The sequence below is a fragment of the Corythoichthys intestinalis genome, chromosome 8 (genome assembly GCF_030265065.1).
Source record: "Corythoichthys intestinalis isolate RoL2023-P3 chromosome 8, ASM3026506v1, whole genome shotgun sequence".
NCBI lineage: Eukaryota > Metazoa > Chordata > Actinopteri > Syngnathiformes > Syngnathidae > Corythoichthys > Corythoichthys intestinalis.
This window is the reverse complement of record NC_080402.1, coordinates 11,494,429-11,518,391: the sequence shown is the minus strand read 5'-3', so window position 1 is coordinate 11,518,391 and position 23,963 is coordinate 11,494,429. Positions and strand designations below refer to the sequence as shown.

General features: G+C 40.7%; 2 protein-coding genes across 5 annotated transcripts in view; one reads left to right on the top strand and one right to left on the bottom strand.

The window, feature by feature from the left end:
- Positions 1-14,597, top strand: part of LOC130920695 (cAMP-specific 3',5'-cyclic phosphodiesterase 4C-like) — a 39,680-nt gene extending 25,083 nt beyond the window's left edge. For both annotated transcript variants that reach the window (XM_057844075.1, XM_057844076.1), the window contains 11 exons: positions 898-968; positions 3,100-3,262; positions 3,330-3,423; positions 3,486-3,643; positions 3,716-3,814; positions 5,868-6,032; positions 6,099-6,198; positions 6,534-6,688; positions 8,358-8,480; positions 10,386-10,568; positions 13,259-14,597. In XM_057844075.1, coding sequence (XP_057700058.1) covers positions 898-968; positions 3,100-3,262; positions 3,330-3,423; positions 3,486-3,643; positions 3,716-3,814; positions 5,868-6,032; positions 6,099-6,198; positions 6,534-6,688; positions 8,358-8,480; positions 10,386-10,568; positions 13,259-13,963 — 2,016 coding nt within the window. In that variant the 3' untranslated portion in view covers positions 13,964-14,597. The remainder of the gene's footprint in view (positions 1-897; positions 969-3,099; positions 3,263-3,329; positions 3,424-3,485; positions 3,644-3,715; positions 3,815-5,867; positions 6,033-6,098; positions 6,199-6,533; positions 6,689-8,357; positions 8,481-10,385; positions 10,569-13,258) is intronic.
- A 7,345-nt stretch (positions 14,598-21,942) lies between these two features.
- Positions 21,943-23,963, bottom strand: part of LOC130921036 (ADP-ribosylation factor-binding protein GGA3-like) — a 31,778-nt gene continuing 29,757 nt past the window's right edge. For all 3 annotated transcript variants that reach the window (XM_057844646.1, XM_057844648.1, XM_057844649.1), the window contains one exon: positions 21,943-22,374. In XM_057844646.1, coding sequence (XP_057700629.1) covers positions 22,264-22,374 — 111 coding nt within the window. In that variant the 3' untranslated portion in view covers positions 21,943-22,263. The remainder of the gene's footprint in view (positions 22,375-23,963) is intronic.

The window sequence follows — 23,963 nt, the reverse complement described above, 5'->3', positions numbered from 1 at the left end:
TTACTCACGTTCATTCATGGAAGCACACAGATCAACATTCCCTCGCACATCTCAACAGGTGGCTGCACTCGGCTCGAATGTGCACCCACGCTGGCACACGCCTTCCTCAGTCCCAAAACACTTTGCGCGTGGGACTCGAGACCAAAACAGGAAGTAACTGTGAGCGGTTACCATGAAAATGAACTAATATTTTCTATTCAAAATGCTCTTCGTACTTGACTTTAATGTTCTTCATTCTACATACATTATGAGGCAATAACAAAATAGTAATGCACAGACACTAAGGAAACTAACTTTAATCAGATTACTGGTTTGGAAAAATGTACACGTTAGACTACTCGTTACTGAAAGAAAGTAATCAGATTAGAGTAAAGCGTTACTTAGTAACGCGCTAGTGACAACACTGGTAGTAGTGGTTGGGATTGCGTAATGCATCTACTAGATAGAGCTGCACTAAAGGGACTGTCATCCCATGATTAACCAATATATAAGGCGCATCGTATTATAAAGCGCACTGTTGGTTTTTGAGAAGGTTAAAGGCTTTTAGGTGCGCTTTATAGTGCAGAAAATACGGTACTCATTTACAACCAATTGTTTAACATAAAGCCAGTATATTTACAACTTTGAGTTTTGGCGATAACATGGTCTGTAAGTTTTCAATTAAAACTTGAAAATTCAAGTGAAATAGGTTGACTTGAAAGTTCTGCTATTTTAATTTTTTAAAGTGCATCTAAAGGGGTTAAAAATAGCTAACATTTAGCGAAAGTGAATAGATGTTAATTAACTAAAGAGTGTACAAATTACATATTTTGGATAATGCAAGTCCTCTGAACGATTTGGTGGAAACTAAAATATGTCTGTCAATGGTATTTTTGTGATTCTGATCATTTACTTTAGGTTCTGGCCAGTCTGCGATCGGTCCGGAGCAATTTTACCATCCTCGCTAACGTCTCCACTCCAACAGTCAAGTCAGTGTATTAATTACTGATACACGCATGACGTACACATGTATACCTGTTCACTTATAACTTAACATCAGAGATATAGTAATGTGAAAAAATTAGGATACCCCATTAAATATTCAGTTTTTTATGAAGAAATGTTCACATATCAATGTCTGATCTTGATTTTCTGAGAAAGAAAGTGATTTAATTTCAGGTAAACAACAAAAAAAATAACATTGTTTTACTCATTAAACCAAATATATCAACAAAAATGCATATAGCTAGCTAGTGTTACCCCCTTTGGCTGAAATAACCTCAGTGAGATGCTTTTTGTACCCATCTATCAGTCTTTCACATCGGTCAGAAGAAAATTTACGCCACTCCACAACGCAGAATAGCTTCAGATGTGAGAAGTTTGAGGGGCTTTGACTCGGCCATTCCAGGACTTTCTTCTTTTTCAGACAGTCCTTGGTAGATTTACTGGTATGTTTTGGGTTATTGTCATGCTGCAGGGTCCAGTTTCGCTTCAGCTTTAATTTTTTTCACAGATGATCTCACATGTTCCTCAAGCACCTTCTGATAGAATTCATGGTGGATTCTATGATGGTGAGTTGGCCAGGTCCTGTTACTGCAAAGCTTCCCCAAACTATGACACTTCCACCTCCATGCTTCACAGTTCATATGAGGTTCTATTCCTGGAATGCTGTATTGGGTTTACGCAAAACATGTCCTCTGTTCTGGTGTCCAAATAATTACAAATAAGACGGTGTTTTTTGCATTGAAATAACACTGAAAAAGAGGGGGTCGTCTTATATTCGCGGTCTAGACATTATACCCATTCACGACGCTAGATGGCGCCAGATATCATTGAAGCGATGTTATGTCATGACAGATCTCAGCTACTCTTTTTAGTTTAACCAGTTTGCATTATTTTATTGCAATATTTTTCCTTATTCAAATTTGTTTCAAGACTACAGTTACTGTTAGACTTCAATTTGATGGTTAATGCAGTTATTGCAATTTTATTGTTTTATCACAATAGATTGGCTTATTTACATTTCAAAACCCAGAAGCCATTCATTTACGGATGTGATAGCACTTTAGTTTACATATTTAAATGTTCAGATATAAAGATTTGAATGAGGCAAAATAACATGCTTTTTCTCTCAAATATATTGTTATAATCATTTGTTTCGGATGTACTGTAATTATTTTCTGTATAAAAATTAATTTGGTGTTCAAAAAGTCTTTTTTGCAAACTTGAGTCTTGAAAAAGAGGGGCTCGTCTTATAATCAGGGCCGTCTTATATTCGGGCCAATACGGTACATTTTAGATTCATTTGTCCGAAGACCATTATTCCAGAAGGCCTGGTCTTTGTCTACATTCACTCTGGCAAACTTCAGTCTGGCCTTAATGTTCTTCTTGGACTGAAGGTTAAACTTGTGAAGTCTCTTTCTGATTGTAGAGGCGTGAACTTTCACATCAAGAATAGCAAGAGTATGCTGTAGGTCCCGTGATGACAATTTAGGGTTTTTGGAGACTTCTTTTAGCATCTTGCGGTCTGCTGTCTGGGTGAACTTGCTTGGATGGACAGATCTTGGCATGTTGGCACTTGTTTTAAATGTCCTACACTTATAGACTATTTTCCAGACAGTGGAATGGCTGATTTTATATTCTTTTGAGATCTTTTGAAATCCCTTACCAGACTCATGAGCGTCTACAATCTTCTTTCTGAAGGCCTCAGACAGCTCCTTTGATCTCACCAAGATGTTTTCTCTCACTTCAACAGTCAGTCACTGTTGAAAGTATTCTGCGTTGAGGAGTGAGGCAAACTTTCTACAGACTGATGTCAAAAACTGGTAGATAGCTACAAAAAGCATCTCACTGAAATTAACTTTTTCCTCAGTTAGAACATGCATTTTTGTTGATAAATTTGGTTTAATGAGTAAAACAAGGTTAATTTTTGTCGTTTTATCTGCAATTAAATCACTGTCTTTCCATGAGATAAAGAAAAACAAGATCAGACATTGATATGTGAACATTTCTTAATAAAGAACTGAATATTTAATGGGGTATCCTATTTTTTTTTACATGACTGTATTGGCAAGAACAAAGGAAAGACTATTGCTTGCTGACCAACCACTGTGACTTCAGGAGGTCTCCGCTGGGCGGAGTATGCGTCAGTCCCAGAGCCACGCTGTCGGACCAGCAGTACCAGCAGCTCGCCTTGGACACACTGGAAGAACTGGACTGGTGTTTGGACCAACTGGAAACCATCCAGACGCACCGTTCTGTCAGTGAGATGGCGTCAAACAAGGTAAGGGACAGAATATATGAGTTTTTAGAATTGAGCTTACCATGTTTGTTACTATGTGCGACTACAGTTCAAGAGGATGCTGAACAGAGAGTTGTCCCATTTGTCTGAGATGAGCCGTTCGGGTAACCAAGTGTCAGAGTACATCTCCAGCACCTTCCTGGGTGAGGAAGTCATATCATGCATTAAAACAAAATATAAGCAATTAAACACGGTGTGTTTTTAGACAAGCAGAATGAAGTGGAGATCCCTTCCCCGACTTTAAAAGACAAGCCAATGAGTCAAATCAGTGGCGTGCGGAAACTGTCGCACAGTTCCAGCCTGTCCAGCACCTCCATGCCTCGCTTCGGGGTCAACACCGACCATGAGGACGAGCTCGCAAAGGTTTAGCCGAAAACGTCGACTTGACATCGAGTGGATCATGTTTTTACATTTTGTATGTATGTTTTGAAACAGGAGTTAGAAGATTTGGACAAGTGGAGCTTTAACATATTTCAAGTTGCTGAATTCTCCAATAACAGACCTCTAAGCTGTATCATGTATACCATCTTTCAGGTACTGTTTTTATAAGAATTTGACAGTAAACCTAATCTAGGATTTGCATTAAGGCTTGGCTACCATTAACTGTGATAGACATTCCATCCATTCTAACTCCACCCAAGTTTGACACAAAAACGACATTTGTTCATAGATAAGCCGCACTGGCCTTTAAGCCGCAGCTGTCCTCACTGTATTATGGGATATTTACAAAAACATTATCCGGTAAGACTTTATTTGACAGTGGCATCATAGGACTGTCATAAATCCAAATGAACCACCGTGAAGCTTTAAACCAATTGGCTGTAAAGCTTTATTGCTTCAAGAAGCTTCATTTGGTCATCACTGCTCCCTTGGGGGAGACAGTCAACTTCTGCTGCCACCTGCTGTCAACATTGTTGTTGTCCAACATGCCTCCTAGGATGCATAGCAGTGCTACAGATGTGAATAAGAATCAAAATTCATGTTCTGTGTTAAGTATTTCTTCAGTTACTCTGCCAGTTGTTTCATTAAATGCTAGTTATGGTATTTGGTAACACATTATTTGACAGTGGCGCCATAAGACTATCATTAGACAATCATAATTATGACATTACACTACAGGTGTGCGAAATTTCCGATTCATAGATTATTCGCGATTCGGCCGTGGAAGATTCGAGAACGATTCACAAACATCTAAATAACCCTACCTTAAGCTTAAACTAAAGACTCTGGATGAGTGTAACATATTATGTCTGTAACGTTAAATACAATTAGAAAACGATTTAATTAAAAATATATATATTAGGGCTGTCAAACGATTAAAATCTTTAATCGAGTTAATTACAGCTTAAGAATTAATTAATCGCAATTAATCGCAATTAATCGCAATTCAAACCATCTATAAAATATGCCATATTTTTCTGTAAATTATATATATATATATATATATATATTCTGTAAAAGAAATTGTTGGAATGGAAAGATAAGACACAAGATGGCTATATACATTCAACATACGGTACATAAGGACTGTAGTGGGCATTTCACTCTACTGTCATTTAAATCTGTCTATGCTGTCCTCACTCCGAAGTGTCTACTTTTTCCAACGCTAGACAGCTAGTGAACGACGCCTTAATAATCAGACTTCTTCCTTTTTCATCTGATTTATTAATAAAATAGCCTCAAACCATTGTCCTCTTTAGACTGTCATAAAACTACAACAACAACAAAAAGTACACAAGCATTGCATTAGCAACAACGTTAGCTTAGCACGCTATACAGGTTCACTAAACACAAACAAAAAGCGTCTCATACAAAAAATAGAACATTTCGCTTACTAACAAAATATGTACATTCTTTACAACAAGCATACTTACGGACAAATCTTGTCCAAGGATCATATAAGCACAACATTACAACGTAGGCGTCAGCCCGAGACGTCGTGCAGCCATATTGAACTGGCAAGAAAAAAATAAACCATCTCACAAAGCGACCACAAGAGTTCGCTGTTAGACAGCACAAAAAGCCTTGCTGTAAAACTTACCAAAAGGCAGAATACTGTCTGAGCGGGACATGTGCGTTAATTGCGTCAAATATTTTAACGTGATTAATTAAAAGAATTAATTACCGCGCGTTAACGCGATAATTTTGACAGCCCTAACATATATATATATATATATATATATATTTAAAAAAGGCATGGCCGATATTTTTTTGCCGATTCTGAAACTTTGAAAATGACGTGATCGGACTCGATCAATCGGGACATCTCTAGTCATTATCCATCTTGCTTCTTCTGCCCTCATGTAGTTTTGGCTAAGTAAAGCAAATGACCATCTCTAAGGTGCTCGTCACATGATCTGTTCAAAAAATTATTAAGACCCATTATAAAAATAATTCATTCATTCATAATTGATTTTATTCATTTCTGTTGTTTGTTTTATTGCTTTACAACTTATATAGACAACATTTTACCGGCAAAGTCTGAATTTTAAATTCATTTACAATGTATAGGAAAGTCAATGACATGCAATGACATATTTCGGCCACCATGGGGGCCATTTTATTCAAATTGAATTGACATCCCCAGGAGCGAGAGCTTCTGAAGACCTTCCGCATCCCCGTTGACACCTTCGTCACTTACGTGATGACCCTTGAGGACCATTACCACGGCAACGTAGCGTACCACAACAGCCTCCACGCCGCCGACGTCACCCAGTCCACTCACGTTCTCCTCTCCACGCCTGCCCTTGACGTATGTTTGTCACATTTGAAGAAAAGAAATTTTAAAAACGTTCCTCACTTGCATTTCTCCCTAAAGGCCGTCTTCACCGACCTAGAGATCCTCGCCGCACTCTTCGCCGCCGCCATCCACGACGTGGACCATCCTGGAGTTTCCAATCAGTTCCTCATCAACACCAGTGAGTCCCTAACGCAAGACACTGTGATTAAATTGACCTGTCGTGTTATAAAAGTTCTTTTCAAGTCACTTTTGCAGGTTTAAGATTACACTCTGAGATAATGAAAGCGATGCAAGTGAGTAGAATGAAGATAATGATAACGTCGGCGAGAGCAATAATAGAAGTGTGGTGATACTGTATTTAAGTGGGGTGACATTTGAGCTCTGCTATTAAAGGGAATACTGCTCCTACTAATTAAAGTGCAGAAGGAGAAACTGCCAAATTGAAAGCAAGTGAACAAAGCGAAAACAACTGTTCGACATCAAAATGTAATTTCGAGGTTCCTTTGTGTTCAGACTCCGAGCTGGCCCTGATGTACAATGATGAGTCAGTTCTGGAGAACCACCATCTGGCAGTGGGCTTCAAGCTCCTCCATCAGGATAACTGTGACATCTTTCAGAATCTCACCAAGCGGCAGAGGCAGAGCCTCCGCAAGCTCGTCATCGATATCGTTAGTACTCCATTGCTCAAATGGAATAATGTGTACTGTGGGGAGAACAAGTATTTGATACACTACCGATTTTGCTGGTTTTCCCACTCGCAAGCCATGTAGAGGTCTGTAATTTGTATCATAAGTTCTCTTCAACTGTGAAGGACGGAATCTAATACAAAAATCCAGAAAATCACATTGTATAATTTTTAAATAATAAATTTGTATTTAACTTCATGAAATAAGTATTTGATACATTACCAACTAGTAAATATTTCGGCTCTTAGTTCTTTTTTAAGAACCCCTCCTGTTCTCCACTCATTACCGGAAGTAACTGCACCTATTTGAACTTGTTACCTGTATAAAAGACACCTGTTCACATGCTCAAACAAACAAACTCCAACCTCTCCACAATGGCCAAGACCAAAGAGCTGTGTAAGGACATCAGGGATAAAATAATAGACCTGCACAAGGCTGGGATGGGCTACAGGAAAATAAGCAAGCAGCTTGGTGAGAAGGTAACAACTGTTGTAGCGATTATTAGAAAATGGAAGAAGTTCAAGTTGACGGTCAACTTGCCTCGTTCTGGGGCTCCATGCAAGATCTCACCTCGTGGGGCATCACTGATCATGAGGAAGGTGAGGGATCAGCCCAGAACTACACGGCAGGACCTGGTCAATGACCTGAAGAGAGCTGGAACCACAGTCTCGAAGAAAACACATTACGCCGTCATGAATTAAAATCCTACAGCGCACGCAAGGTCCCGCTGCTGAATCCAGTGCATGTCCAGACACGTCTGAAGTTTGCCACTGACCATCTGGATGATTCAGAGGAGCAATGGGAGAAGGTCATGTGGTCGGATGAGACCAAAATTGAACTTTTTGGTCTAAACTCGGCTCGTCGTGTTTGGAGGAAAAAGAAGGATGAGTACAACCTCAACAACACCATCCCAACCGAGAAACATGCAGGAGGAAACATTTTTGGGGGCTGCTTCTCTGCCAAGGGTACAGGACGACTGCACCGTATTGAGGGGAGGATGGATGGGGCTATGTATCGCCAGATCTTGGATGACAACCTCCTTCCTTCAGTGAGAGTCTTGCTTGCCTTGAAGATGGGTCGTGGCTGGGCCTTCCAGCATGACAACGACCCAAAGCACACAGCCAAGGCAACTAAAGAGTGGCTCCGTAAGAAGCATCTTAAGGTTCTGGAGTGGCCTAGCCAGTCACCAGATCTGAACCCGATAGAAAATCTATGGAGGGAGCTGAAAGTCCGTGTTGCCCGGCAGCAGCCCTGAAACCTGAAGGCTCTGGAGAAGATCCGCATGGAGGAGTAGGCCAAAATCCCTGCTGCAGTGTGTGCAAACCTTGTCAAGGGCTTCAGGAAACGTTTGGTATCTAATAGCAAACAAAGGTTTCTGTACCAAATATTAAGTTCGATTTTTGTGATGTATCAAATAGTTATTTCATGCAATTAAATGCAAATTTATTATTTAAAAATCATACAACGTGATTTTCTGTTTTTTTGTATTAGATTCCGTCCCTCACAGTTGAAGAGAACTTATGATACAAATTACAGCTTTGCAAGTGGGAAAACCAACAAAATCTGCAGTGTATCAAATACTTGTTCTCCCCACTGTAGCTAGTCAAATTTAGACAATCAGAAATTGTTTGGGTTTGTTGGTATTTTCTAGGTTCTGGCCACAGACATGTCCAAACACATGACCTTGCTGGCAGACCTGAAGACCATGGTGGAGACAAAAAAGGTGACCAGTTCTGGGGTGCTCTTGCTGGATCACTACAATGAGCGCATTCAGGTGAGTTGCTGATACTGTAGCTGTGAGTGTTGTAGTGGTGTCAACAATAATCGATGCGGGGCATGGACGATTCGATTCGATATGGGCAACAAGCCGAATCGATTCAGCGCATTTTAAAATATATAAGTACGTTCAAAAATCTTCCCTGCGCAATTCCGGTGATGCAGCGGATTTGGTTTCCCCATTTGTATTGTTATATTCATGTTTCATTTTTTACACACCGCATAACTCTGGTCAAGTTTCCCACCAACCTCGTAGAAGCCAAAATGTCTCCAGATGTCTGCTTTCAATGTCTTAGGTGCATCAATAATCTTTCTTGCTGCCTCTTTCTCTTCTTCAGCTATTGTTGTTATGTCCTATCTCTTAGAGATTAGATCTTGTGCCTGAACCCGATTAACATTCGGGTCGGGCCCAAAATGTTAAGCATTCACGTTCGGGTCGGGCCGCCGCGCCAGACTAATAAATTATTTTTTTAAAAAAAGGGGATAAAACCGAGAGCAGGCTCTCTGTATTGGGCACTTGCTTGTGCACACACATGAACGCCGTGGCCCGCATGTTTTTTTTTTTATATTAAACTTTCCCAGCTTTATTTCGTTGTGTAAATGCTTTTATAATGATCATAGAAATATATAGACTATTTAAACATTAAGAAAACTTGCGTTTTTTTCTGCCAACTTGAAGAAATGAAAATAAATTGCGGCTGCTGCGTTTTTTTCCCCACGTCACTCCCCCCCCCCAAAAAAAAAAATCGGGTTTTTCGGGCTGGGCCTGCAAATCTAGTTAATTGAGAATTCGTTACAAAAGACACTTTTATCTATGCACACAAAGGCAACACAAATGTGATCCTTTTGAGTCTTCTCCTCTGTGCGTCTGCAAAACTGCATTTTTTTTTTTTTTTTTTTCATATTAAACTTTTCCGGCGTTATTTGGTTGTGTAAATGCTTTTATAATGATCATATGCTTTTATAATGATCATAAAAATATGTAGACTATTTAAACATTAAGAAAACTTTTTTTTTCTGCCAACTCGAAAAAATGAAAATAAATTGCTGCTGCTGCGGGTTGTTTTTTTTTTCGTGTCACTCCAACAAAACAAAAAAAATCGGGTTTTTCGGGCTGGGCCTGCAAATCTAGTTAATTGATTGGGCTCGGGCCGGGCTTCAATACCAGCGGGCCGTGTCGGGTCGGATTTTTTAGGCCCAATCTAACCTCTATTGCACATATATAGTGGGCTAGGCCTACATTTTACTTTTGTTCTACATTGCAATTTAGTTGATGTTTTGTTTCCAACTGAAATGATCCCTGGATTGATATTGCGATAAAGATGCTGCTGCACTACTATATTTTCTTTGTCGTTTTCTTTAATATTTACTTGAATATTTTTATTGATGGGTCGTTGTGACTAAAATACAGTGACTGTTATTACTGATTTTGCACAGGAGTTCAGATGTTGCACTGTGTGAAAGGCTGCTACTGTGTGTAAAAAAAAAAAAGCCCTGGTCTCATTCAAAGCACTAATTAAATGCTGTGATCTGTTTTTTTATTTAAATATATATATCTGAAAGTCTTTTCATTTGACTTCAACCAGGAGTGACACAAGAGCCAATAAAAAGTTGTTTAATGTCTGACCGCTTGTGTTGCCTCATGATTCACGAAAAATATGCTTTGCTTCAGAATTTTAATGCATCCCAGGCTTTAATGCATCTCAATGCATTGCTGAATCGAATCGTGACCCTCTGAATCGAATCGTGGCCCTCCGAATCGTAATCAAATCGAATCGTGAGGGCAGTGCCGATGCACACCTCTAGAGTGTTGTGATATTCCTCATGTTTTAGCCTAAAATTTGCGTGTGAATATTCAGATTTTTCACAATGACACGTTGCAACCACAATTTACTCTTTGTAGGTCCTGAGGAACATGGTACACTGTGCTGACTTGAGCAACCCCACCAAGCCGTTACCGTTGTATAGACAATGGACGGAGCGGATCATGGAGGAGTTCTTTCGCCAGGGCGACAAAGAGAGGGAGCGCGGCATGGAGATCAGCGCCATGTGCGACAAACACACCGCTTCTGTGGAGAAGAGTCAGGTGCGTCTTTGTAGAGAGAACTTCACAGATTTAGAGCCATTAATTACAGTGCCCTCCATAATTATTGGCACCCCTGAAAAAGATGTGTTTTTTTTTTTTTTTTTTTTTTTTTTTTTTTTTTTTTTAAACCTGTCCTGTTCAGCTGTTTGACACAGAGAATGGAAGTCTAAGTGCCCGGATTCTGAACAGTTTTAATGTTTCACATTGAGAGTCTGACATACTCCCATTGTGATCATTCAAAATACCTTTTTATTATGACAAAGCAGCGAACAGGAAGGGATTATGGGGGGACAGAAGAAAAGAAATACAAGAGAAGAAAGAAAAGAAACACATACACAAACAACAACAAGAAATACATTGAACATCTAAACTAGTTACTAATATGCTGGTGCTATCGTCAGCGAGATGTATTTCCGGTTTACACCATGTGGGGGCCTATTGGCCAGTGAAAGAGGAGAATGGGGGTGGGGGTGTCTATAAGACTATAAACTAAGTGATTGAAAGGGGTAGAGTGTACACAAATCAGTTCTGTGATCTAGAACCCAGTAATCGTGTGAATCTCTTATGAGTGAAAGCCCGTTGGCGACCAACCCTACGCCGCCGCATCGCCAATCCCGGCACCGGAACCCCCAACCCGAGCATGCCCTACCACATCCAGCAGCACGCAAGCCCCACCGGGCGCGCGACAGCCACGCAGACGGGCGGAGAGACCGCGCGGGCACCAACCCAGGGCCACGGCCCACACCCAGCCAGCCCGGGGAGGGAGGGCGGGCGGGGGGGCGGGGGGATCCACGCGCAGCCCATCCCTCCTCCAACCGCCCAGCAAAGGAGCCACCGTCACCCCCCCCCGGGACCCAGGGTGGTCCCCTGGGCCACCCGCGCGCCCATCAACCGGCCTTCAGGGATGGCAGGAGGGGACGCATCATCAATTGTATTTTGTGTCTGGTGAACCATTTCTGTGTAGATTTGGCCTTATGTTTAGAGTCATTGTCTTGCTGAAAGACCCAGTAACAACCCATCTTCAGCTTTCGGGCAGAGGGCAACAGATTATGATTTAAAATGTCCTGGTATTTCAAAGCATTCATGATGCCATGCACCCTAACAAGGTTCCCAGGGCCTTTGGAAGCGAAACAGCCCCACAGCATCACTGACCCACCCCCATACTTCACAGTGGGTACGAGGTGCTTTTCAGCATACGCATCTTTCGTGGCACACCAGACCCACTTATACCCCTTTCCCACTGAAACTAGTGGGTCAACGCGCGTTTTTCCAAGCCGATGCATCCCACTAGCAATTGGCATTTGGCACCTTTCCCATTGACGAAAAAAGCCGTGTCTTTTTTTTTTATTTTCACCCGTCTAACCCGTGAGCTGCGTGACGTCACCACGCTAAAATGCGCTTCGACAAGTGCGACCGAATTCATTCAGTTCAAAGAAGTAAACAATGCAAAGCAACATGGAAGCATCCTTTCCGTTTGTGTTCTCTGTTTTCATGCTTTTTACTCCCTGCAAAATGGTCAAAATGCAGCAAAGGATCAACACTGTGCTTGTGCTGAGGCAACGTAGGAGACTTAAATTTTGGTTTGAAATTGAAAGGAGTCGTGTACGTCACAGAAGGAGAAGAGCCTTTGTTTCATCTGTTATGGCTATTGCTAACGCTGCTACACCGACTGTTCGCCGTATGTGGATCCGGGCTAGAGCACATGGTTTTTGTTTTTTGTTATGACGCATCACGTACTAGCCTACGTCACCACGTAGATTAAGGTGTTGACTGTTGACCCGGGGTTTTGCTTTCACACTGCATGGCGATCAGAGCCGAGGTGATTTTAACGCGGGTCGCTTGGCGGGTTGATTGACACGGGTCGAGGCGGGTCGCTGCACCTTTCCCACTGCCACCAAAAGCTGATTGTTAGCAGGTTGACACGGGTTTTTTGGCTAGTGGAAAAGGGGTATTAGAGTGTTTGTTGCCAAAAAGCTCAATCTTAGTCTCATCAAGCACACGGTCCCAATTGAAGCCTGGGACCGTGTGTATTTTTGTGTGAGACCAACAAACACTCTAAGTGGGTCTGGTGCGCCACGAAAGATGCGCATGCTGAAAAGCACCTCATACCCACTGTGAAGTATGGGGGTGGGTCAGTGATGCTGTAGGGCTGTTTCGCTTCCAAAGGCCCTGGGAACCTTGTTAAGGTGCATGGCATCATGAATGCTTTGAAATACCAGGACATTTTAAATCAAAATCTGTTGCCCTCTGCCCGAAAGCTGAAGATGGGTCGTCACTGGGTCTTTCAGCAAGACAATGACCCTACACATATGGCCAAATCTACACAGAAATGGTTCACCAGACACAAAATCAAGCTCCTCCCATGGTCATCTCAGTCCCCAGACCTTGTTTTGTTGGCAAAAGGGGGTTGTACAAAGTATTAACACCAGGGGTGCTAATAATTGTGACACACATTATATGATGTCAAATATTTTTTTCTTTATGTGGGATTTTTTTCCCCACTGAATGAATGCACTTGTATTGAAGGTTGGATTTTTCTCCTTTTTTCCATGAAGGTCCCATATTATTTGAATTAAAAAAAAAATGATTAGAAGCTAAAAAACACATATTTTTCAGGGGTGCCAATAATTATGGAGGGCACTGTATCTACCAATTGAGTAGCTGATTAAGTATGTGTGTACGCTCTTCAGGTGGGCTTCATCGACTACATCGTCCATCCGCTTTGGGAGACGTGGGCCGACCTGGTGCACCCTGACGCCCAGGAGCTTCTGGACACGTTAGAGGAGAACCGCGAGTGGTATCTGACCACCATGCCTCAGTCTCCGTCACCTCCTCCGGACAGACACTTGCAGCACGACCGATTCCAGTTCGAGATCACGTTGGAGGACCTGGAGCACAACAACCACAACCACGTACACGCTAGGATTGGCCCGCATGGTCAGAGAGCTGCGTGTCTTGACTGTCGAGAAGAGAGTGAGGATGAGAAGAACCACAACCGGGAGCAGAATGGAGTTAGTGATGAGGATGAGGAGAAGGAGAAAGAGGACGAGGAAGTAGACACTGAAAAAGAAGCAGAGGAGGAGGAGACAAAAGGAGGGGAAGATGAAGAAAATCTGGATGAAGATGGCACTTTGGAGGAAGCAGAGGAAAGTGCGGACGGAGAAGTCGACCATGTGGAGGAAGAAGATGGAAATGCTGAGGAGGCGGAAGATGAAACAGTTGAGACTGAGGAGGAGAATGCCAAAGAAGAACATGAAGTTGCAGAAGAGGAGCAACAAGAACATGTTGAAGAAGTAACGGAAAATGAGGTGGAAGAGGAAAAAAACGCTGAGGAGGAAGCAGAAGTTGAAGAAGAGAAGGATGGAGAAGAAGACGAGGAAGAAGAAGAGAGTTAATGAAGGCGACCAAGCATTAACGCAGATGCGCGAACCAGCCCGGCGTCCAAAATCCCGTGCTCCGTCCAAGCTGAGAGGTCAGCGGCAGTGGAGCGGACTTATGGGTAGAACCTCAGCAAGAGGAGGAGGCAGCAGCAAAAGCTGTTCTCACAGACCTTAGGACAGGGTCACACGAATAACACATGCAAATAAGTTTGTGCCTGTTCTCCCGAAATCACCGAATATACTTGACATCGTCTTCTGTGTCATCCACCACGAAGATCCCACCACTCCAGACCGAAAAAAAAAACTTGTTTGTGCTTGAACAAAAAAAAAAAAGTGGAGAAAGTGAAGTTTGTCTTCTTATTTTCACACTTTAAAGTGTGGCAGTACTGTACCGTGGCGAAGAAAAATCTGTGTCATAACTAATAATTTGCAGGCAGGTTAACGATATTTCGTTGTACTCACTCACAGGTCGTCCACGAAGCACTGAATTTTGGGTCTTCCGCAACTTTCTTTTGTTTTTGTAAAAAACAAAACAAAAAATAATAATAATACACGTTTTTGGCACTTTATCACCCCTGTTACATAAGTGTACATAACAAACATGTATTTTAATCTGATCTGATGTCATATAATAAATATGATCAATCGAGTTGAGGAATTATTTGGAACTTTTGTTAATGACTCACTGAGCTTTTTTTGTTTTGGTTTATGTCATAACAAATAAAAAATGGAGGTGATTTGACTTGGTAAAAAAAACAAAAGCGATACTCTTCTAAATTTTAAGCAACATTTGGTAACTTTTCAGTTTTGGTCGATTTTAGCGACGCCGGTGGATGAAAGCGGTAGTGTTTTGCCTTAGAGGGAACCTCGGACTTAGACTTGTAGGCTCTGATAAGCCACAATTGTTCTCTTTTACTAAAATGTGTTATTAAAAACACATAAAATATTGCTATTGGTATAAAAATTAGGGCTGTCAAAATTATCGCGTTAACGGGTGTTAATTATTTTTAAAAATTAATCACGTTAAAATATTTGACGCAATTAACGCAGATGCCCCGCTCAGAGAGATTTAAATGACAGTGCAGTGAAACGCTCACTTGTTATTTTATGGAGTTTTGCCGCCCTCTGCTGGCGCTTGGGTGCGACTGATTTTATAGGATTCAGCACCCATGATCATTGTGTAAGTAATTACTGACATCAACAATGGCGGGCTACTAGTTTATATTTTGATTGAAAATTTTACAAATTTTATTAAAACGAAAACATTAAGCGGGGTTTTAATATAAAATTTCTATAACTTGTACTAACATTTTTCTTTCAAGAACTACACGTCTTTCTATCCATGGATCGCTATAACAGAATGTTAATAACAGGCATGAAAATGGGTCAGGGGTTAACCAGCTTTAGATAATAATTGGCTGGGACTGTGACATACTTTAATTGGGAGGGGGCAACAGTGAATAGAAATCAAAACTGTCATCAACACTTTCTGGCTGTGACTCAGTCAGGTTGCCTCTTTTCTTCCTTCAACCTCTGCATCAAAACTTCCTTCCTCAACTTGTTCATCTGAGAACAAACCACATCAGATGGTCACTGAGCCACCAACAGCAGTTTTCTTAAAACTATTATTTCATTATTATCCATACTTAACAACTCTAGCACCTAATGATTAATAAAGCAATGACATAAAAATCTTATAGAAAAATAACATTGTAATTGTGTTTATAATTGTATTTAATACCCGACTATCCTTGCAAACTTGTTCTTACCAGGTCTGCTATTCACCCAGCTGATGAGGTATCCACTGCCTTTAGCAGCCTCATCTAACTCCTTTTTTTGTCCCTCAATCTCCCTTCTCTACGATGCATGTCTATGTAATGAAATATATTTAAAAAAAAAAAAAAAAAAAAAACAGACTCCCCGGTGGCTTTTAGTTTTAAAGCTTTCTTAATTTCTTTCTCTCTCAATAACGATGGAGGTAGATTTGTGTTTTTATTATTCAATCAAAAAACAAAGTTACTTCTATCAAAAACAAAGTTGCTTCAATCAGAATACAGTATATACTTTTAATCCCCAAAAGTCACTTCAATAAAAAAAAATGTTTTTGATTGCAAAAATAAATTTGAGACAAAAAAAGCATTTGAAAACTATTTTTCTTGATTGAAACAAATTTTTCCATTGAAGTAATGTTGTTTTGCGTTTGGGCCACATTTTGGCTAGGACATTTGTGTCTTTATTATTCAATCAAATAAGTTGCTTCAAACAAAAAAATATATTTAAAAAGAAAAACTTTGCACATGTGTTAATCACCGTTTACCAAAGCCTGAGAGGGTTTGAGTAGACTCACTATGAAGCATTTAATAAAGCCAAGCATTTTCTTACTACTTTATTCTTGTTTAAAAATAATTCGGTGGGGCAGTAACATGTTTAAAACTTATCATAATTCTTACATTTTGAAGTGCTTGATAACCATTTATAAATGATACTTTGGTGGAAAAAGTGAAAAAACATTTCTTGTATATATATGTATCTTTTTTCCAATGTAAAATCTGAATAAATGCATTGAACACGCACCAAAAAATGGGCGGGGGGGGGCGCTACTTCGCGGTTTTCACTTATTGCGGCGGGTTCTGGTCCCCATTAACCGCGAAAAACGAAGGATCCCTGTATTTCTGAAAAGCTTTAAGAAGCAGGACTCATTCCCACCACTCGTCGGGCCGGTGTTGTGTCGACACCGGCCGTCAGCTCAAATCCAAGCCGAAAATAACGCGTCTCCGGCGGACGACGGGAGCGATGTGAGGCGCCCCCTCCATCCGAGAGCATGCCGCTTAATTTGACTCAACAGTGCGTTTCTTTGTTTATATTACCGCTAAATACACAAGCTTGACGCCAATTTAACGGGAGCTATTTTTTTTCATGGGAGATTTGGCTAGCTCTGGCAGTGTTCAACGCAAGCTGCAACGAATGGCAGTAACTTTTTTATATCGCAAAATGTGAAAACGATTGAAACCATTACTCACCAAATTCAATCTGCTGGCAAATACAGGCAAGTGTGTATGCTGCGTTCTTGTCTGCCCCGGTGTGGATAAGGCCTGCTTTTTGTTTTCGCTGCTTTGCAATGCAACCAAAGGCTCTCCGAGCACTCCATGTACAGTAAGGAGTGCGCGCGTTTGGAATAATGGAACGCAACTTGGGCCGATGATTGGTTCTCGTCAGCGAAGCATCTAGAATGATTTGCTGACTGTGTTCTTAAGTGCTCAGTTTACGTACTAAGTTAATCACATGATGATAATCATAATAATTAAATAAAACCTCCCGACCCCCCCCCCTCCTCCCAAAAAGAATTTCTCCTCGGATCTACGCAATTCACGTAGGTCGCCCTTTTTGACTTCAAAACGGCGAATTTCGCCGAAAGGTGAGAGATTTTCATGCCTGTAATAATGTTAATGCCATCTTGTTGATTTATTGTTATAATAAACACAGTCCTTATGTACCGTATGTTGAATGTATATATCCATCTTGTGTCTTTTCATTCCAACAATAATTTACAGAAAAATATGGCATATTTTATAGATGGTTTGAATTGCGATTAATTACGATTAATTAATTTTTAAGCCGTAATTAACTTGATTAAAAATTTTAACCGTTTGACAGCCATAATAAAAATCTATAATATTTAGTACGTTTTGACCTACCGAGGGCATCATGTTTTAAGCGCGCAATGGACTCTCGGGGTGATGACGCAGATTGTCACCTGAACACTACAGGGTCACTGCAATTCCTTTCTACGCGGCGAGACGTCCAACACATGAGCTCATCGGTTTAAAGCAGCGAGTACGGTAATTTTCGCACTGTAAGGCGCTCCTGACTATAGGCCGCCACCCACCAAATTTGACACGAAAACGACATTTGTTAATAGGAAAGCTGCGCTTGACTATAAGCCGCAGCTGTCCTCACTGTATTATGGGATATTTAAACAAAAAGATATTAACTGGTAACACTATTTGAAAGCAGCATCATACGACTTATTCATAAGACCAAATGAACCACCATTCATTGCTTCAAGGAGCTTCATTTTGCCATCACCGCTCCCTGGGAGTAGACCGTCAACCTCTGCTGCCAACTGCTGTCAACGCTGTTGTCGTCCAACATGCCTCCTAGGATGCATTGCAGCGCTACAGATGTAAATAACAATCAAAATTCATGTTCTGTGCTCATTATTTCTTCAGTTGCTGTTCCAGTTGTTTCATTAATTTCTAGTTATGGTATTTGATAACACTTTATTTGACAATGTCATTAGACAATGATTAATTATGACATTTCATGAGCATTAATGAATGCTTATACCAGATGTCATTTAGTGTTATCTGGCAACTTATCACACTTTGAATGGATATAAAAAATCTGACCTGGACATAAATGAAGTTAGTGACCTAATTTGCCAAATGGCACTTCATGACATTTGTCATAAGCATTCAGTAATGCCCATGATTGTGTCATGTCAAAATTATGACGGTCTTATGACGCCGTTATCAAAGTGTTACCTATTAATCCAAATAAATCAACAAATAAGCCACAGGATTCAAAATGAAGAAAAAAGTAGCAGCATATAGTCCGAAAATTTTGGTACATACTGTTTTTTTTATTTTGTCTTTTATTACCTTTTCATTGCCTCAAAATACTTTTGGCATGTGTTTCCCTCTCATACTTTTAAGAATTTCGTTTTCTTGTGGTAGCTTAAAAGCAGATTGTTGATTTGTTGACCACATTAGTCACATAGCATATTTAAACCTCCCTTATTTGATATTACTATGTTTCAGTATTTTCTTATGGCATCTTTAGTATGTTCTGTCTGTATGCATCTAAACAAAGCTGAAAGTGTACAGTAGTACTTTGGTTGTCAAATTCGCCTCTTGTAGGACGTTTCGCCGGTGTTTCGAGTTTTGGTAGAACACTTTTTTTTCTCCCTTATGTTGTCTCGTCTCATCCTGTCTTTCCTGTTCAATTTGTCTTTGCTGCTCGTTTTGTGAAATATCGACAGTGAAGTCATGGTCATTAATATTCCTATCGAGTTCATATTGAAAGGGTTGAACAGATGACATGTTCATGTCGCTAATGTCATACTCCGGAAGCCCAGCAGCGTAACCATGTGACATCACCGCCCTGCGACCTCAACAATGGTGACCTACTAGTTAAACTAATTTTACAAATTGTATAAAAACGTAAACATCAGGAGAGGTTTGAATATACATTTTTTTTAAAACTCATAATAACGTATCTTTTAAGAACTACAAATCCTTCTATCCATGGATCCCTTTAAGGAAAACTGCATTTCCCATGAGGACAAGCATTGCATTTCCCATGAGGACCAGCGTACACCTGAACAGTGTTGTAAAATCATCAATGAATAAAATATCAATTTCCCAGTCTTGCCCGCAGATGGATTAAACATTTCTGTTTCCAGCAGCTGTGTGAATGAAGAATAGTAATAAGGTAATGAATCAAGTTGCGGCTAAATTAGGGTGACCAAACGTCCTCTTTTGCCCGGACAAGTCCTACTTTCATGTAGTATCCTCGTGTTCCGGGCGGGTTTTATGAATTCATAAAAATGTCCGGTTTTTATGATTTTCCACAGGACCAATTTGAAGAGAATCCCTCCGGCCGCCGGGTGGCAGCGCCTGCCTGGGATGACATGGCTCCTAGTAGTAGGGAGGGAAGTAGTTCTTGTTTTTGTTGGCAGTTTACCCCTTTACGATAAATACGTATATAATGGCAACTGTTGACTTCTGTCGGAGCTTTGACTGTAAAATCCCATTTGGTGTCACATTGTTGCACTGCCGATGATTGAAAACTTTTATAGCAAAGTTTGATTTTTGCCTCAGCTAGCTATCAGTAAGCTAAACCGCGCTAGGCATTATGGGAAACAGTTTTGAACTGCTACATTTAGAAACATGCTGATTGAATAGTTTGTCAGTTTATTTCGGTTTTTGTTTGTGTGCAATCTAGAACATCGAATGAGAATATCAATTGAATGGGAATAACAATTTGTCAAGGACAATTGTCGTGATAGTAATTTATAAAAATGTTTAGTTGGCACATAGCCTACTGTGTGTACTGTATGTGTATTGACTGGACTACATTTCTATGGGTCTGCATTATATATTATATATATTTATATATAATTTTTTTAGTCTTTTTTTTTTTTTTTTTGCATTTTTCCATCCAGAGTGAGGGAGCACACTTTAAATATATTAAAGTGATATAGGCATCTTTGAGTGAACTTCGAGTAAAATTCAAGTATCTTGAGGCCGGACTGAGTGTCCTCTTTTTTGGAAATCAAAATATGGTCACCCTAGGCTAAATAGCAAATGACAGTTAGCAACCGTTTGGCTAACCCCAAATCCGAGTCAATGTTTACCCTCTATATCTTGGTAGCCTGCCTTTTTTTCCCCTTCCCAGACACAACTTTTTGTCTCTTTTGTTGCTCTGCCATCTTTGCTTTATTCATGCGAAAGCGTTCGCATCGAATTCAGTATTTATAATGAATGGGGAAAAGGGGTAGTGATGTATGCCGTAAAGCAGTCAGCACATTCGAAATTTTTTTATTTGTCTGGCAGGGTTCTTGTCAGCCTCCTCAAAGTTAATGAGTGCCTGTGAAAGCGATACAGACCCCTCAAGATATGAAAGGTGTCATTCAACTAGTTGTCAGTCGACATATTATCAAAAATGTTATGAAAATATACTCTAAAGGTTGAAAAGTTACCTAGTGTTGCTTTAACACATTAGATACCGTTGACAACGCTAGACGTCCAATCCATTTTGACTGGGAAGGCTAGCAGATGATCGCTGCTAGCCTTCTCAGTCAAAATGGTTTGAACGTCAATGGTGTGCAATAATTCAAAAACTATTAATTTTTTTGAAACAAATTTAAAAATGTGATGGATTGTGGACTATAGTAACTAGTGTAGAAGAGGCTCCGTCATGAAGTCGAATCTCGGATTCAGGAGGAGCAGAGTGGTTTTTGTCCTGGGCCGTGGAACAGTGGACCAGCTCTTCAGAGTTGGCCCAACCGGTGTACATGTGTTTTCTGGATTAGGAGAAGAAGTTCGACCGTGTTCCTCGGGGAGTCCTGTGGAGGATGCTTCGGGAGTACTGGACACCTAGCCCCTTGGTAAGGGCTGTTCGGTCCCTGTACAACGGGTGTCAGAGTTTGGTCCGCGTCACCGACAGTAAGTCAAATCCGTTCCCAGTGAAGGTTGGACTGTGCCAAGACTTCCCTTCATTACAGATTCTGTTCATAACTTTTATGGACAGAATTCCTAGACCCAGTCGAAGCGTTGAGGGGGTCCGGTTTTTGGCAAATGATGTGGTCATCAAGCACCTTTATCAAGAAGTGACCTCCAACTCTCACAGCAGCAGCAGAGTGTGAAGCGGTTGGGATAAAGATCAGCATCTCTAAATCAGAGACCATGGTCCTAAGTCGGAAAAGGGTGGAGTGCCCTCTCCGGGTCGGGGATGAGAACCTGCCCCAAGTGGAGGAGTTCAAGTATCTTGGAGTCTTGTTCATGAGTGAGGGTGGGTGGAAGCGGAATCTGCAGTGATGCGGACTCTGCACCGGTCCGTAGTGGTGAAGAAGAAGCTGAGGCAAAAGCTCTTGATTTATCAGTCGATCTACGTTTCCTATGGTCTCGAGCTGTGGGTCGTGGCCGAATGAACAAGATCTTGGATACAAGCGGCTGAAATGAGTTCCCTCTGCAGGGTGTCAGGGGCCCTCCCTTGGCCACGGTCAGGAGTCGAACCGTTACCACTCCGCGTTGAGAGGTCCTAGTTGAGGTGGCTCTGGCATCTGGTTCGGGGTTTCAATTCCAACTAGTTCAAATGGATTAGACGTCTATCGCCGTCAATGGCACTTAAACCCAAGAATGCACTGCTTGCGTGCTCCCAGTTTAAATGTATTGAATGACTATTGCCATTAATGGCAATCAATGAATTAGTTTCATATGATGAACACTGATCTGGTCTTCTTTTATTCAGTTAGGTATAAACGGAGTCAGATAGGGCTTCAGTCAGATACAAAGTGGCACCATAAAGACACAAAAATGCTTATAGTATCAAAGTGAATTATTAGTACATTAAAAGCAAATAAGACATTTTGACTGGCAGGTGTGCCCAACAAATGCCACGAAAGGCCGATAAAAGATTTTTCGCTCGTTTTGAGATGCTTCAAGCTGATCTTTTTCTTATCTGTGTTACCAAATCATGCCTTGAGGCAATTTAAGTCTGTTAGAGTGTGTGGTGTTTTGAGTCCGTTGTTTTCAGCAGCCAATCAGAGACGTCCAGTCCGGGAAGTTTTGTATTTCTCCGATCTCGTTCAGCTGTTGGCGTCCGTGTGTCAGCGTAAGCTCATAGCGCATACGCATTTTACGCTGAGAAAGCAAAGATCGAGAGGTGAAAATGAGACTAAATTCTAACAATTAAACTACCACTGGTATTTTTTAACTATCTGTATGCGTTTTTAAAGGAGCAATACGTAAGATTTCCACTTCAGTTATTCAATAAATAGCCCCAAGATTTCAATAGATACAGTGAGGAGCAGTATTTGCACTCCTTGTGATTTTGCAACTTCGCCCACTTAGAAAATGGGTATACGTCCGAAATTTCAATCATAGACCCATTTCCATTTATGCAGTGGTAAAGTATCTGAACATTTTGGAATTTTTCACATTTCTGCATAAAATAACATCAAATGTGACCTGATCTTTGTCAAAATCACACAGATGAAAAAACAATGTGCTTTAAGTAAAACCACCCAAACATTTATAGGTTTTCATATTTTAATGAGGATAGTATGCAAACAATGACAGAAGGGGGAAAAATAAGTAAGTGAACAACCACATTTAATATTTTGTGGCTCCCCTTTGGCAGCACTAACTTCAACAAGATGCTTCCTGTAGCTGCAGATCAGTCGGGCACATCGATCAGGACTAATCTTGGCCCATTCTTCTCTACAAAACTGCTGTAGCTAAGTCAGATTCCTGGGATGTTTGGCATGAATCGCTGTATTTAGGTCATGCCACAGCATCCCAATGGGGTTCAAGTCTGGACTTTGACTTGGCCACTCCAGAACGTATATTTTGTTCTTCTGAAAACATTCTGAAGTTGATTTACTTCTGTGTTTTGGATCATTGTCTTGTTGCAGCATCCATCCTCTTTTTAGCTTCAACTGTCTGACAGACGGCCTCAGGTTTTCCTTCAAAACATTCTAATAAACTTTTGAATTAATTCCTCCATTAATGATTGCAAGATGTCCAGGCCCTGATGAAGCAAAACAGCCCCAAATCATGATATTCCCTCCACAATGCTTCGCGGTGTTGATATTGGTGAGCTGTTCCATCTTATTCTCCACAAATTACATTGTGTGTTACTCCCAAACAATTCAACTTTGGTGTCATCAGTCCACAAAATATTTTGCCAAAACTTCTGTGGAGTGTCCAAAGTGCCTTTTTGCGAACATTAAACATTTTAGACAGCAGTGGCTTCCTCCGTGGAGTCCTCCCTTGAACACCATTCTTGGCCATAGTTTTACATATAGTTGATGTGTGCACAGAAATTTTGGACTCTGCCAGTAATTTCTGTAAGTCTTTATCAGACACTACATGGTTCTTTTTTACCTATCTGAGTATTCTGCACTGAACTCTTTGGGAGAGAAGGAACAGTGCCAAACTCTCTCCATTTGTAGACAACTTCTCTGACTGTCGATTGAGGAACATCCAGAATTTTAGAGATTTTTTTTTTATCCTTTCCCAGCTTTATACAAATCAACAATCCTTGATCGCAGATCTTCAGACAGCTCTTTTGACCGAGCCATGATGCACATCAGACAATGCTTCTCATCAAGACACTTCTTAACAAGTGTGTGTTTTATAGTGGGCAGGGCAGCTTTAAACCACTCATCAGTGATTGGTCACACAACTGACTTAATTGTTTGGTAAAAATTGGTTTCAACTGCTTTTTA